A 16,256-nucleotide genomic window follows, 5' to 3' on the forward strand; every position below is an offset into this window, starting at 1 on the left:
GGAGGTCTGGGCCTCTTTGGTTAGGCTGCTGCCCCCGCGACCCGGCCTCGGATAAAGCGGATGAAGATGGATGGATGGGGGTGAAGAGGAAGACAATACTTTTATTAATATCAAGGCGACACAGGCAGTGAAAGACAAGAACCAACCACACATTTAAATGAGCAGCTGAAAGATTCCTCTGATATCTAATGGACAGTAATGTAATATTGCTCTGCATCACATAGAAAATTGGGCACATGATGGAAGAGAGGACAGATTAGTTGAGATCACAGAGTTATTTCTTTTCATTGAAAGAAATATCTGACAGAAGATTACAACAAGGCCCAAATCAACGCTCAGTTATTTTGGCTCCTAAGCTCATAATTGTGGTTTTAGATTGCCAAGAAAGACACCCATTTATGAAAGGGTGGAATTCCGGCGCTGATTTATCAGAGCTCGATTGGAGTTTTTCGTCTGACGATCAGATTTATTTCATACTTTGAAATCGATGCCCTCAGTGAGAGGATGGATGTAACCACAGAAAAAGATCAAAGCTTTAATAAATGGAAGAATCTGGTTTCTTAAGCCAATTCTTACCCAGAATGTACCAAACGTTTCCACGACATACTATTTGGGATTTTACCCAAGCGATATGTTTGGCTTCCTTCCTGTGACCTGGCGCCTGCTTCAACAAACTTGCTTAGGTTTAAAAGGCATAACATTTTCTATGACCAGCAATATCAAAAACCAACAGTCCCAAACTATTTTAAATCATTTTAGCTACACGGCTGTAAGGATGGCACTGATAGTTGTCTGGGGAAACCACCATGGTCCAGTTTGAAATATCTTAAAAAAACCTCAGATATTCATTGATATTTGTACCAAGAGACAAATTTCAAGGTCTTTTGTTATCTCAAGATTTTTTTGCTACGCAAAGCTAAGCTATTGTATGTACATTGTTGTTGTTAGCATGTGACCATGCTCAAAATGTTGCTGTCTCCAGGTAGTCTAGCATGCCTGTAAAATGCTAGCTTTTACTATTTTCCTCAAGTTTTTGGTTTGCTTTTTTCATCCCATGTTTGGAAAAAGCTTTGAAGATGCTATTACTCCGTATCTGTCCTCAGGCAATTCTTGTGTCATGATTCACAGAGGCTCAACAATATCAAAAGAAACTGATATTTCCATTTTCAGGAATTGCCTCAGTTTTGGGATCTTTCTTTGCATGTGCATATATGAGTCAGAGCTGGGAAGAGCGGCAGCAAAACACAAGAACAGCACAGGGCAGCTATCACTGACAAAAGTTGTGACACTGACTTAGTAAGAAGCAGCCAGAAAAATGCACTGCTTCCATACACTGCATGCGGATCATGTATACAGTATATATGAACAAACAGCTTATTAGGTATTCCTAATTTTAAAAAAATTCTTTATGATACTTAAACTTGTCTGGTTTTTCTCACACAGTTTTGGAGAGGCAAGATTAAAACTTGTGATTATTTTGGAGGTTGATGTTTGTTTTGAATTGTTTGAATGGTATATCATTATATTACTGTATACAACCACTTTAATTCTATCCTATTTACAAATCTGGAAACATGGACAAGATGAAGTCACTTCAGACAATCTAAGAAGGGAGTTGTATATACAAAATCACTGTACTTCAACAGTTCACAATATATATATATATGTCTATATGCCTCCCAGGGTTAAGGACCACAATGCCTTCAGGGGGTTAGGCTTAATTTATAGATTATAAAAATCCTTGAACCAAGGGTTGTCATAAAATTTATGAAACATATGAAAAACAAACAATCTTTTGATATTAGTGGGGCTCTTACTGAGTGTCTCTGACCGCTTGTTCTCGTTTGACATAAATCTATCAGCCCCGCATCCATGTTTGTTGAGGCCCGGTCAGTGACCTTTTACCATGGCTGAGATAGTGACTGGAGCAGTAGGGGTGGCATATTAAAACCAGCTGGCATAGGGGAGTCGGTGCAACCAGAGACTGGCAGTTAGCTGCATTATTGAATCTGGATAGGCTCAAGGAGCTGAAGAGCTGTGGGATATTTACTGACCTTTGGGCTCAGAATCTACGTGTTGGCTCGTTATTCTTTTTCATGAGCTTGCTCTTCTGCTCTACTCAGTTGTGTTATAAAAACCTTTGAAGTTAACCCAGTTTACTTAAACAGGAAATCCAGTCTTGGTTGTGCAGCACATCATGTGCTCACTTTATCCAGTTATTTATTTGGGGGCAACTTAACAGTGTATTTCTTCTCTTTCAATAATCTAAATGGTTTCTCCGCTCTGTACTGAAGAGTGATGATGTTTACGCAGACAAATCAGTAATACTAAGGATATTTGTTAGGCTACAAGCCATCTTTATCTAAGACTTGGGAGGCCTATTGCTCACTCTTTATTTCCCCTAAGAAGCCAAAGTTGGATTTCTTGAACTGATGTCACGGTCCCATGTGGTCCTGAGATGAACATGAGCAAACGTTAGTCATGGTGTTGATCTAGCTGACTCTTCATTTCTCATAAGAGAGCATTAAAAACACGCAGTGACCCTTAGCATGTTGCTCAAAATACACTATGATCCAAAGCATATGGGATCTTGAAGATAGCAGTCTTGATGTGGTCTCATCATCTCTGATCCTCTGATTTGATCTGGAATTGTATGGATTTATAGACACATTTCCATGCCATTCTTTGTTGTTGTTCTCACAGCTGTCAGACTGCACAAAAAAATACTAAAAGGGAAAACCAGTAAAAGGCCACTGATAAATCATTTTTAGCCTTATTTAACAAATCCACCCCCAGCTTGCTGAATTGATTTATTCTGACCAACTTGCTTTTGCCTTCTTTCCTAGGAAGTGTGTAGAGAGCTCTGGTGCCTTAGCAAAAGCAACCGTTGTGTAACTAACAGTATTCCTGCTGCAGAGGGGACCCTGTGCCAGACAGGCAACATTGAAAAAGGGGTAAGTCATCTAGTGTTTCTCAGACATTTAAAGGTTAAAGTTTTTTTCCAGATACACAATTTTTAATATTAGAAGATGATGACTCAAATAAATACAAAAATGCTATTTTTAAATGATCTCATTTATTAACAGGAAAGAAAAAGAGATAAAAAAAAAACCCTCCAACCCTGTGTGAAAAAGTAATTGCCCAAACTTGTTCAATCATTAATTAACTGCGATTCACCACATTTTGTGGAAATCTGAGCTCAGTTTCACTAGACACACCTAGTTGTGATTACTGCCAGACCCAATGAATCAAGAAATCACCTAAATTGAACCTGTCTGAATAAAGAGAGAAAATCATTAACATCTATCACTCTGGGATAGATTGCAAAGCCATTTCTAAGGCTTTGGGAGTCCAGTGAACCATGATGAGAAGCATTATCCACAAATGGACAAAGCATAATACTCCAAAAATCCTCATCTAGTAGGTCAAAGATGAATCCAGAACAAGAGAACTACAGGTTTTACAATGGCCTAACCAAAGTCTGGTCTCAAATTAAATTGAGATGCTTTGGTTTAACCTTTAGCAGGTCATTTATGCTTGAAAACCCTTCAGTGTAGCCGAATTAAAACAATTCTGCAAAGAAGAGTGGTCTAAAATTCCTCCATTTCAGAAAGAGTGAAGGAAGCCATAAATGTGTTACGGTCTCTTGCAAATCTTTTGCCATCTACATGCACAGAAATTTGAAACTAAAGAGAAATTCACATTAACTACTTGCATTTTCAGTATAGCCAGAAGCTCATCGATATGAAAGTTCAGAAATTCAGAAATCCCTCCTGAAATAGTGATAGTTACTGTGGGATAGTTATTTAAATACAAATGGCCTGCACTAGGCAACTTGACTCTTATCTTCTTTTGGTTTTCACATACTCCTTTTTTGGGATCACCACAGTGGACAATCTGCTTCTATCTCTGGAATCCTCCTCTAGCATACTAAACTTCTGCATGTCCTCCTTCACTTCACTACATCCATGAGTCTCCTCTGAGGTCTTCCTCTTTTCCTCGTGCCTGGCAGCTCCATATTCCACATTTTTGTCCAGTATATCCACTATCCATCCTCTGCACATGTCCAAATGATCTCAACTTTGTCTCCATATTGCTCAATCTGAGCTGTCCCTTTTTATATTGGAATATAACCAGAATACAACCAGCTGGTAACCAGTCAAGTCAAGGACTCTATTAGAAAGAGCCACATCGCAGATGAATTGCGCTCATCAGCACAGACTGATTCAGATTGGTTACAACATTGACTGTGTTTATAAAATAGATTGCAGTTACTTGCAAACCTTTGCCACTATGTCTGAGAGTGATTGTAGGAAATCCAATTTTGACTGTAATTCTTTGGAGACAAGTTGCCTGTCACCAGAGATTGACAGTTAAAATACTTATGAGTTGCTTGCCTGCTTAGTGAGTTGTGGCAACTGTTTGCTGTAGGTGGGTGAAATTGGTCACAATGAAGTACATGATGTCTGACTGAAAACCTGTTTGCAATTGCTTTGGTCGCCAGCAGGTTACTGTTGTCAGCCGTAGTTTGCATGGAATTTGCCAACTTGTCTGCACACACTCACCTAAGCCTCTAAGTGTTTGTGAAAATGTCAGGAGTGTGATACAAATTGGAAACTGACACTGTTTACCTTCACAGTTGTGCCTTTTGAAATGTGCTGGTTTCAGAGGTAACGCAACTTTTATTTTATGCACTTTGCATTGCACCTTTTCAAGTTTCACTAATGCTCTGCACTGTTTGTATATGAGTCAGTTAACGATGGGTGACCGCGGCAATCTGCTCGTGACCAAAGCAGTCACAAGGAGGTTTTTGGTTCAGTGGCCTGCAGTGACCGATTTCACCCAACGACAGCCAGCAACCGTCAGGGAATACACATTTCTTCCAAGTGAAAATAGGCTGCCAGATGGACCAAGCTACATCTAGAAGTTTATATGTTTTAAATTAGAATTTGGGTGAACCTGCCCTTTCAGCACTGCAGCTATATTTAATACCTGGTGACCTGTGATGTGAAACAAGCACTTTTATTCTCTTCTCTTTGTGTAGCTAGTGGTACCTCACTAGTGTGCACTCATGCATTTGGTGCAACCACACACCCACACACACATACACAAACTCACAGACGTAAGCAGGCCAGGCTTTAGGTCATCAGCCGAGTGCTGATGCCAGCCAGGTTAGGGGAGACTGTTTTAACACGGATTACGGCAACCATTGTCACCGGATGGTCCGAGGGGTAAAAGGGAAGAATAGGAGAGTGTCACGAGCTGTCACCCATAATTACCATTAGCTCAGTGGAGCCTTTGAGGACCAGGGCCCACGGACAGAGTCCTGTACAACACAGGGGGCCCCAGGTAGAGCCTGGGGGGCTTTAGAACAGCTTTTGGAGCAGCTTTAGGAGAGCCAGTGGCATACTCTGTCTGCCCCTGCTGGGGACGGCTTCAAAGGAATATGAATGTCAGCCATTTCTCACCCAGCGTGTAATGGAGAGAGGCCCTTCCAACAGGACCAGACAGAGATAGAGGTAGAGACTGGGGGATGGGAAAGCGGGAGGGGAGACAGCCAGGAATTAACCAATAGAAGGGAGCTTTGCGTTTCTTCTGTGTGTTCAAATTGACCAATAAACTTACAGTTAACGCTGAGGTTCTGTGCCCGTATCAGTTGGTCCTCCACGTTTCTCTTTCTCCACACTGCTAATCTTGTTTAGACAGCATCTCAGAAATTAAATGAGAGGTAGAGATAAAGAACGCAGCAGCTCAGCCTAGCCCTCACCTTGACTGTACCGTTCTCTAGAGGGTTATTAACCTACTGACACAGTTGGAGGGACAAAGGAAAGTCTCTGATCCCCTCTTCCCCCACAACTCTGAACAGATTAACATGATTACTCCTGAAACGTAGTTCAGCTCTTTCTCTGCCTCACCTGTCTTGGAAATAACTTCCCATAATGGAAACATTAAATAAATATAGAAGAGTCACGAGACACACGAGAATTAATTATTGGACGAAATAAGCTGTATGTTATAGTGAGAATGGGCCTCTTTAACTTGAAGCTGGTCAGTGTGTCTGAAGAAATTATTAAGATATGTAATAACCAAAGTTTTCCACTCTGTGCATACTTCTGCTTCTCCCCACCCAGTGGTGCTACCAGGGGGAATGTGTTGCGTTTGGTACCTGGCCTCAGAGTGTGGATGGAGGCTGGGGGCCATGGTCCATTTGGGGGGAGTGCAGCAGGACCTGTGGGGGCGGTGTATCCTCCTCCATGAGGCACTGTGACAGCCCAGCGTAAGTAGGCAAAGTAAGCCACAGCAAGCTGAACACACACATCCAGGTCCTTGCCTACAAGTGTGTGTTTGTGTGTAGATGTGCATGTGTATGCGTGGCTGTGCGGATGTGTGTCGAAGTGCGAGTCAAGCTACAGTAATTATACAGCAGTCATGTCTGAAATATTCACAAGGCTAAATGCTTCTTTAGTGGAAAAAGTAAACTGTTAGACCTAAAGTAAAAATATGTTGACTGCTACAGGTAATGACGCTTTTAATTTATGACAAGTGTAAATATTCTGACATGTGGTACAGTGATTTTAATGTTCATTTTAAAATCCTCCACCTGCTTAGAACAAATAATGATTTAGCAGCTCGACAGCCAAATGTAAGGGGTGAATATCTGAGTCACATTTGTCATTATTAAACATATTTAAGAAGATTGCTGCATATTTGCTGGACGTGTAAACATCTCTACTGCCCAGAAAACCATTAGTTGTTGTTTTTTTTCTTGCCGTCGAGTCGAGGCTCTAAAATGAAAGTTGAACCGATGTCTCGGGCATTACTGTGACATTGGTTCAAGTAATGTGTTCAACATTGCCTGGATGCCTGGTTAGAATTTCTAGTAAGATAAATTTTACAGTAGGTATGGATAAACAAAGCAACCTTCTGCTTTGAAGTCCCCCAATTACCCTACTGAGCTAAGCAGCTTCAAACCTAATGTGGTAATTGTAATTTTATAATACATTAAATTCACCATTCCTATAAACAATAGAATTTATATGTACAAAACCATAAATAACTTCAAAATATTGTTGACCGAAACAGCCTGTGTTCTGTGTGGAAATAATATCCGTTCATCTATCCTACGTTATTTTCTTTATACATGCTGCCTTTGGGACTCATTTTCAAAAAGCATAATATCTCGTTTCACTACTATGCTGACGACATCCAAATCTACTCCCCCTGAATCAGGATGTCCAGTCCTCATTAGTGCCTTTGTTCAATTGTCTGCGGGAAGTAAAAGATTGGCTATTACAAAACTCTCTAACTCTAAGTGAAATGAAAACAGAAATTATTGTTTTTGACAGTCCCATTCCCCCGGACCAGCTAACTAATACACTGGGGTCCTATGCCAGCCATCTCTCTTATACCGTTAGAAATCTTGGAGTGGTCCTGGACAGCTCACTCAAGTTAGACCAACAAGTTGCCTCAGTTGTGAAAATGAGTTTTTACATCAAATCTCCAAGGCAAAGCCCTATATTCCACATAAAGACCTTGAAAAGCTTATCCATGCCTTCATTACTTCGAGACTAGACTATTGCAATTCTCTGTACATGGGCCTCCAATTCTCTCTCTCATTTTTAAAATCCTTTTGTGTACTTTTAAAAATTTAAATAACCTGGCGCCCAGTTTCCTAACAGACCTTCTCGACGCATATAGCCCCAAGAGAGCGCTCAGATCCTCTAACCAACTGCTCTTAGTGCAACAAAGGCCGCGACGAAAGACCAGAGGGGACCGAGCTTTTGCAATGGCCGCACCCAAACTCTGGAATATCTTCCTATCGATGTCCGCATGTCAGATTCCATTCAATCGTTTAAATCCCGCTTAAAAACTCACCTGTTCCATCTAGCGTTTGAAGCAAATTAGTTCAGTCTTCCACCTGGTCTGCAGTTGTGCTGTGTAACTGTAACTACAACTGGTTTTAATTGTTTTTAACTGTTTTTGTTGCTTTTGTTGTAATCTGCTTTGCTACCTTGTGTGAAGCACATTGATGGACGCTGTCCTTTTTAAATGTGCTATATAAATAAAATATTGATTGATTGATCTATTGTTCCATTTTTGCTGTACTGTGATCAGTTTTGACCATGGAGATGACGTTGGGGTTTCAACCATGTTTTTGGCTTTGGAATTCCCATTTTTAGCCTCATTATGAATGTTTTTACTGTCACCATTTGGATGTGACCAATAACTTGTGTAACCCCACACCCATTTACTGGCAGTAAGTCGTTAGCTTGGATGATCTCGCTTTCTGATAATGACCAAAATTTTAAAAATGGTCTCAAACTCAGTAGGAGAGTTCTAAGTAGGTCAAGACTTCTATTGAATCAATGAATGAAGTACTTTTTGAAGAAAAAATTTTACTTAGTAAGGTATAAAAGGTAGGTATAAAAATACAGATTTAGCTTCTGGCTCTAAAAAGTGAAGCCATCACAAAAGTGCCATAAGCCTTCTTTTTTAAGGCCACCACAGGGCTTCCAAAAAGACTCCTGGGCCTGTGGAAGTTTATGGGAAAATGGCCCTCTGCCAGGACCTTTGTAAATATTTGGCTGCTGAGTTTATGAGTCTTAGTCACTTATTTCAGTTCATACTGTAAAAAACAAAACAAAAAAAACCCAGAGTCATTTTGGCATACTGTCCATGACTAGCGTGGACACCATTGGTTGAAAATTGTTTGGTGGTCCTTCCATTCTGCTGCATACCGAAGATGACGATCGTTGATGGCAGGACGTGAACATTGTTCCACACACTTCTTGTTTGTTATGAGTTCACCATCTGGGTACTCGTAGTGCACTGTGCATAAGTGTATTTCACTGTCACTGTGAAACACACTTATGCACTCAAAACAGCGAGTCTAAGTAGAGAAGTGTGCAATATGAGCCATAGTAACTGGCTTTCCAAGGCTCAGCTGAAAGTCTGGATTTCTTCTTTACCATTTTCTAAATTTGAACAACAGTGACAAATGTTATTTGAAATGGGGAAAGAAAGGAATACACCAACGCAACTGTCAGTAACCTGAAATTACCACAAAGATTAGCTGTTTCAGATAATACTTTGCAGCCATTACAACTGACTGTAAAGGTTCTTAGTCCTTGTTCTTGTGCAGTTTCACGCAGTCTCGGTTAATGTGACATGTGCAATAAGTTAAGACATAGCTTACTCTTCTTCGAAGATTATGGTGATGCGTAGGTTTACTTTAAAACCTCCCATGTGTCCTCACTAGACAAATCATTGACCAGTGCATCTTTGGCGGGCAAGCAGACATCTGGGATCTTTATCCTTCTTCCATTGTCGCATTCCTTTGTTTTGGAAACTAGGTATTACGTCAAACACGTCATGGGAAGGCAAGAAAAAGAGCCAGGGTGAACCAGAGGGAAGGAAGAAAAAGGGGAGGAGGTGAAGGCACAGGCATAATGTGGAACACCTGTGTAAGGTGATCACTGCTGCTCAGCCATCAGTGCAAAGAGGAGGGAGGCAGAAAAAACACAGCCAGACACAGCCTCTAACACATTCATTACATGGCCTGTCTCACAGTTTTTTTTGCAATAAAGTGAAGGGAAGGGAGGCTTCTGAAGGTGAGAAAAAGCAGAGAGATGATAGGGAAAGGAAAAGAAAACCTTCAGAGATGTGGTAGATGTGTAGTGAAGAGTAGAAGAAGGAAAAGCGTGAGTTAAGAGTCATTAGACTTGAAATGTCATGTCACATTTAAGAGCTCTTAGAACAGGTTGGATTTCCTGAATGAATCCTTGGCACAGATGCTCAACAAAGCAGCAAATGCTGACACACAAACACTCTTTGTTTTCTGGCAGAGACTTTTTTGCGCCTGTTTCATCAGAAAAAAAAATCTCTTATGTACTGTTTGCCCTAAAGATAATCTCTGAGAGGAATTTGTGAATATAATTTACGGCACTTTATGTGGTTTGATGTAAAGAGTCTCTTTTCCCCATCCCTCATTTATTTCTGTTGTGTCTCTCAGCCCATCTGGAGGAGGCAAGTACTGTCTCGGAGAGAGGAAACGATACAGATCCTGTAACACTAACGTGAGTTTCTTCATTTCCTTGCCTCCCTCTTTCATTTTCTGCCAAGTAGCATGCGAGCAACTTAAAAAAAATGTTGGATCACCTCTTTGCTCTTCCACAGCTCTCCTCCAGAACATGTTATCTTAGAAAAGGGCTTTACAGGCTGCACACTAGCACACAGCATCACGTTGCCTTTAAGCTTTCTGACATATTTTCTCCTGGAACGTAGGACAGACAATGATAAAAATGAACAGACAGAGATTCAATATTCCCCTGGTGACTTTGGGTTTATTCGCGCCCTCTGTCATTTTATAGTTCATTTATTGTTTGTGACATTTCACTTGAGTCAAACGATGATGACAGTTCAGGGTGTATTTCATAAGAAGCAAGCTTTTTTTTTTTTTTGAGGTCTGGAGCAACGTTTTATCCAAATATTTGACATGGCTGCAAGTTAAGATCTCTGTTCAACTATTTCTAGGTGGCCTTTTTCACTAGGTGAAAATTGAAATAGTTAGGGCCTTAGTAGACATTTAACCACAAGTCTTAAAAATAACAGTTCTGAGCAAGCACTGAGTGTTTTCTTTGGAAAACAAGCAATGTCCCTAACCACTATTTCATCACACTAACCACACCTTGTCCAAAGAAGCATGTGTGTGTGAGAGAGCGTGCCAAATGTAGATACAATGACAAATACTCACAAATTATCCTCAAAAGTATATAAATGGGTGGGCCAAGTTTCATGGCAGACAGCCTATTTATTCAAAACAGTTAAACTGGTAGTAGCAGTCCTTGGAAAAAGGTCTGATGACTGCCAGAGTCATTAGGATCTTTTCTCTTTAGCATAGTTAAAAAACATATGCCTTAATCATAATCTGTGCTTATGCCATACATGTTGAGATATTTCATTACCTAAATTAAAACTGGTGGTGCTGGTGATGTCAGATGGTCCCCCAAATCACTAGAATTCATCCTGTGATTACCATGCATACCTTCAGTATAAAGGTTTTATCACAGTAATTATTGCAATATTCCACCAAACTGGTGGACTACCAAGAGCATGCCAATCATAGAGCCATCCCACTAGCATCTAACTTAACGTGTTATCTCTAAGGACAGTTAAATTAGTATTTCCTTGACTGGTTGCGACAGCTGCTGGAGGCAGCTGCTGTAAAATAGATTGCTAATCCCAATCATCCACGCCTAAAGACTTGTCAGTGACCCCGATGATAACCAGAAGTTACCAATTTACCAGTTGGCAAGTGATTGTAGGAGGTTGCTTAGCACTTGGCAACAGTGGGAAGAAAAAAGACTCTTTTAACAGGAAGAAACCTCTGAGATGAATAATAATAACTTTGTTTTAACATTCTATAGGAATCCATTTATTTTGCATAATATTTCACAATTGTATTTTTGTGCTAATTCTGTCACCTTTTATTATTTATATTTTGTCTTCTTATCTGACTTCTTTTGTTGTCTTTTTCACTTTAAGTTTTAATGTGCATTAGCCTCTGAATTCAATCTTTATTTCTCATTTTTGGTCAAGCACTGGTAGAGCACTGACATTTAATTTGATTTGTTTATAAAGCCCACTACAAATACCACATTTTGTTTTATATTAAGCTCCTCAAGAGGCACAGACGATACCTTTTTAAGAACTTTAATTTTTAAAATCAAGATAATGAAGGGAAAGTGTCAAGCATTTAAGCAACTGGACTCGAGTTGCCTAAATGATAGGACTTTTCTCCCTTTTTGTGCCTTCTGTTCTATTATTATTTTAATCAGTTGATAATCAACAAGTTAAACATTGATGAAAACCCAACATTATTAAAGTGAGCTTTTCTTTTGTTCCAACAGACGTTAGCACATGTAAATCTCATTTGGTACTGTGTTTTCATTTCAACACACACTTGCAATAATATTATTCTGTCTCCTCTGACTGGATCTGCATGTTTGATGTGCAAGTTTAAAGCGGCTAAATTGGCAAAACACTTGAATGGTAATGAAAGTGGCCTATCCTCCCTATGGCCCACTCCAGCATGGAACACTTTGAGCATGTGAAATACAGCTTTGACCCGAGAGCCTTTATTTGTACCGAGGGAGAGTGTTTTGCGGTTCCTAAGGACCTTTTCACACCAGCAAAGTGTTTCTTTCCACTTTTTACCTCCTCTTATTGGCGCATTATCCACACAGTGGAGTGCCATCCCAGAATCAGAGCCAGAACTCAGTCTGCCTCAGCCTGAATTCTATACTGGGCTGTTTCACCTCCTCTGGCTCAGTTTATGTTTCTAATTAGCTAGCCAAAGAAATGTTTCATTATCCATCATAAATCCACACATAAACAATTCATCTGAACACAGAACACAATGTTCTCAGACAGAAATGCCAAGAAACACATCTTCTTTAGTCTGTAAAAAAAATTAAATGTGACATTGTTAATAAAGTAGGGATTTTAGAAAATAAAATGAGCAGATAATGAATTTACTCAAAAGGCAACAGCACTCAAACCTACATATAGACTCTGTAAAAGATGAATGTACCCCTCTTGATGTGATTGGTTTATCAAGTCCTGTTTTAAAGCTTGATTTTAGCAATTTGGCTTTTCAGAAGTCAAAGGAGGTTGGAGGGCTAAAGTGTTAGCTGTTATCAAAGGTTCGGTTTAGGAATTTGAATTTGTTGAGGTGGAGAGTACCAGACCTGTGGGCTTGTTGCTACTAACCTGTGTAGTCACTCCCCAGACGAATTTCAATGCAGTGCAGATGCTGCTGGTTAAATGATAAAATATTGACATGAACCGATTACGTGGCAGATCACACAGTTATTATATTGACAAACTGCTGGAGATCACTCTTACTGACCTTAATTCCAAAGGTCATTGGCACCAGTCTAATGTGAACTTGGATTAGACATTCGATAATCTTGGTCCTTTGTATTCACATTCAGTTTCACTGTTGTTTGCAGGCCTGCCCTGCAGGATCTCGTGATTTCCGAGAGAAGCAGTGCGCTGATTTTGACAACTCCCCTTTCCGTGGGAAGTACTACAACTGGAAGCCTTACACTGGGGGTGAGTTCAGGACTAGTTGTGATCAGTTGTTTGTATAATACATCCATGGTTTCAAAGTATTACTGTATAACATGAACGATTAATTACTATATAGGCAATAGTGTCTGGATGAAGTTTGATCAGAGTTAAATTCACTCCCACTCAATTCTTATTAAATAATTAATAATTACTTACTCTCAGTTTGAACTTGCTAAGAGTTGAAGCTGTTGTTCTGTCAAAACTCTCTAAGAGCTGAGCTGTAAAGCCTCCCTATCATCCCTTTTGTGTCTCAAATGACAGTTTGCAGGCTAGTCTGTTTTCTGGACCCATCTCGGGCTTTTTTCCCCTCTCTGGATCAACAGTTTTTTATTGAGCCAATACCAGTGGAAGGACTGTTGCATTGTCATAGGTACTGGCAGGAGTGTCTCTCCTTGAAGTCTGCAGATCAAGGAAAATATTCACTTAACTAAGACCACAAATATCTCAGAGAAAAGTGATAAAGTTTGAAGCATGTAAACACAGCTTTTGTTTTCTCTCAGAGATGTGAGAGCTTAAGTCTGTTTTGTCAAATCCATCACCTCCTCTCTTATAGAGCTCCGTGGGCTGAGGCGTCATGTAAAAACAGGAGATAACCTACACGTGGATGTCAGTGTAATTGTTTTTGGCAAGCAGCGCTGTCTCTGTTGTTGTCAATGTTACAGTGACGTCAAGTTTTGGGGTTTTTTAGATCTGAGCACCGCTGAATTTCCCCCCCTCATGATTATTACTGTCAACAAGTTAAGAGAAGATCCCAGAGCTGGCTGCAAGTCCTGGAATAGCATCGGTATTTGCTGGTCTCTGTGTTGTTAGGGTTCTGTCAGGGGCCAGGTCACGCTGTCTGTTCCCTGTGTGAAACTGAACTTTAGGTAATGATGTAATGACCTGCTCGGTTTTCGTCCATGCTGTGTAACCCAGGTGGTGTGAAGCCCTGTGCACTGAACTGCTTGGCAGAAGGCTATAACTTCTACACTGAGCGGTCTCCTGCTGTCATAGATGGCACCCAATGTCAGGCTGACTCGCTGGACATTTGCATCAATGGAGAGTGTAAGGTAAGGGAGCCAAAACCACATCTTCAAACACTTCTTGTGTTTTACAAATGTATTTTTGATTCTCATTATTGAAGAATATGCAGTTGTTACAACAAACTGTTGTTGCTCCTGGCACTGGATGTATTAAATATTAAATATCTTTATATTTACCTAACCGCATCAGTGAGGGTCATGCATGAAAAATCAACCAGTGCCTCCAACTTGACTGCCTTACAATCAGCTGTTTGTTTGTTTTTTTCTTTGCACATGACAAAAACTAAGATTGTGGCTTTGGCTTATGAGTTTATTTAAACATAAAAAATAGAGCTTAAAAGTTGTTTTCAGTCCAGGAAATTTCATGTGGCTAGTTTGAGGAAATATTGACGTAACTATGAGGAAGCTATGAGGAATCAACAATGCAGGGTAAAAAAGCCTTCTTGCTGTGAGGTGACAGCTCTAACCACCGCTCCAGCTGCCTTGTAATTATTGGACTTATTGTGTCTATTGTGTTTTTCAGTTAACTACATAATCAAACAACTGTTCTCTTAATAGTTTTTTGAGTAAGTAATTTTTGAGGAAAAACGTTAAGCACTAGGTTTATTATCTAGTTAATTAGAAGTTATTACTTTTTTGTCTTATGTGATTATGAAAATAGTTGGTTTTTTTTTATTTGTTGATATTCTGTAGACCACTGACTTAAAGATTAATTAGCAAAACCAAGTTGTTAGCAGCAAGCATGCTGTAGTTGCACACCGTTTTGTAATTCAGTGACATTCTGAAGCCTCTGTTTTCTTAAAGTAGGAATTTTCTCGTAACAAATGGTTAACAGGTTTGCATTTACATGCAGTAAAGCCTTAGGCTAATCAGTTTCTCAGCTTGGTAGAACTGATCAGCCTTACAGCATTCACTTTACTATTTCTTCTGTAATTAGCTAGCTTGTCAGCATGCAGTTACTGTAGAAGTCAATGTCTGTTTAGTTTTGCATTTACTCAGAATGCATGTTTCTGTGCAGACCACAGTACAACTGGGCGGGCTGAAATTTATTGAGAACGTAAAGTGATACACAAGCCTGATTAAAATATGCAAAAGCCCATATTTGGCCGGCATTAAGTTTCAAATATGTGCCTTAAAGGGAGGGGAATAAAAAAAAGAATTATTTAGCCCTCTACTGCATGACTTTTTAATTTTTGGGGAAAAAAATATTTCTCCCTATTTTGGGGGAGCTTTGGGGTCCCTAATAATATATCAATCATAAAATTTGAAACCCTGCCCCCCCAAACAGATATTGGTTTGTTGCTTCAAGGCAACACTGTGCGACAAGGGTAGTCAAACACAAAGTCATTCTATAATAAGTTTTATTAGTACAACAAGGATGAAAAAATAAATAAACAACAAATAAACAATGTAAACATTTCACAGAACAATAAAACACCAAAATACATCCAACATTTGACCCTAACCCCGTACACACACATACACACGCGCGCGCGTTGTGTTTCCATCACTTTTGGGGACATTACATTAACTAATATTCATTTCCTGGAGACTTATCCTGACCCTACCCATCACAAGTCCCTGCCTGAACCTAACCGTAACCCTGACCTTATCCTAAACCTAACCTTACCCTAACCCTGACTCAAGCCTTCACCCTAAAATTTAATGATTTAGCTTGCAACTTGTCCCCATAAAGTTGGCGAGACCTCTCAATGTGAGTGTGTAAACAAATTTGTGTCCCCACAACAATAAGAAATACACACACACACACACACACACACACACACACACACACAATTACTTTACCAACTGACCCCTGAGCTCCTAAGTGTCCCTCAAACTTTATTCAGCGATCCACTCCTCTACTTCACAGTCGCTCCATAATAGCTCACTGTCCTCACTTTCTGATTATTAACTCGAAATTTGGAGAAACATAACTTGAAATTTTGAGTTACTTGAAATTTCGAGTTAGCTCTGCCATAGGGCTGTGCGATATGACCCAAAATCTCATATCCCGATATAAGACATCTATCGTTCGATAACGATATAAATCACAAAATTTTTGCATTTTCTGTAAATTCTGTGAATCTCCGGCAGCTC

The 16,256-nt window shown here is 39.8% G+C and overlaps 1 protein-coding gene across 1 annotated transcript in view; it reads left to right on the forward strand.

Moving 5' to 3' along the window:
- adamts6 (ADAM metallopeptidase with thrombospondin type 1 motif, 6) overlaps positions 1-16,256 on the forward strand; it is a 74,604-nt gene that overhangs the window by 25,019 nt on the left and 33,329 nt on the right. The window contains exons 12-16 of the mRNA XM_013909050.1: positions 2,847-2,954; positions 6,132-6,277; positions 10,013-10,076; positions 13,014-13,116; positions 14,050-14,178. Of these exons, the coding sequence (XP_013764504.1) occupies positions 2,847-2,954; positions 6,132-6,277; positions 10,013-10,076; positions 13,014-13,116; positions 14,050-14,178 (550 nt within the window). The remainder of the gene's footprint in view (positions 1-2,846; positions 2,955-6,131; positions 6,278-10,012; positions 10,077-13,013; positions 13,117-14,049; positions 14,179-16,256) is intronic.

This window comes from Pundamilia nyererei, unplaced genomic scaffold (assembly GCF_000239375.1).
Source record: "Pundamilia nyererei isolate P.nyererei 1_Seehausen unplaced genomic scaffold, PunNye1.0 scaffold00002, whole genome shotgun sequence".
NCBI classification, from domain to species: Eukaryota; Metazoa; Chordata; class Actinopteri; order Cichliformes; family Cichlidae; genus Pundamilia; species Pundamilia nyererei.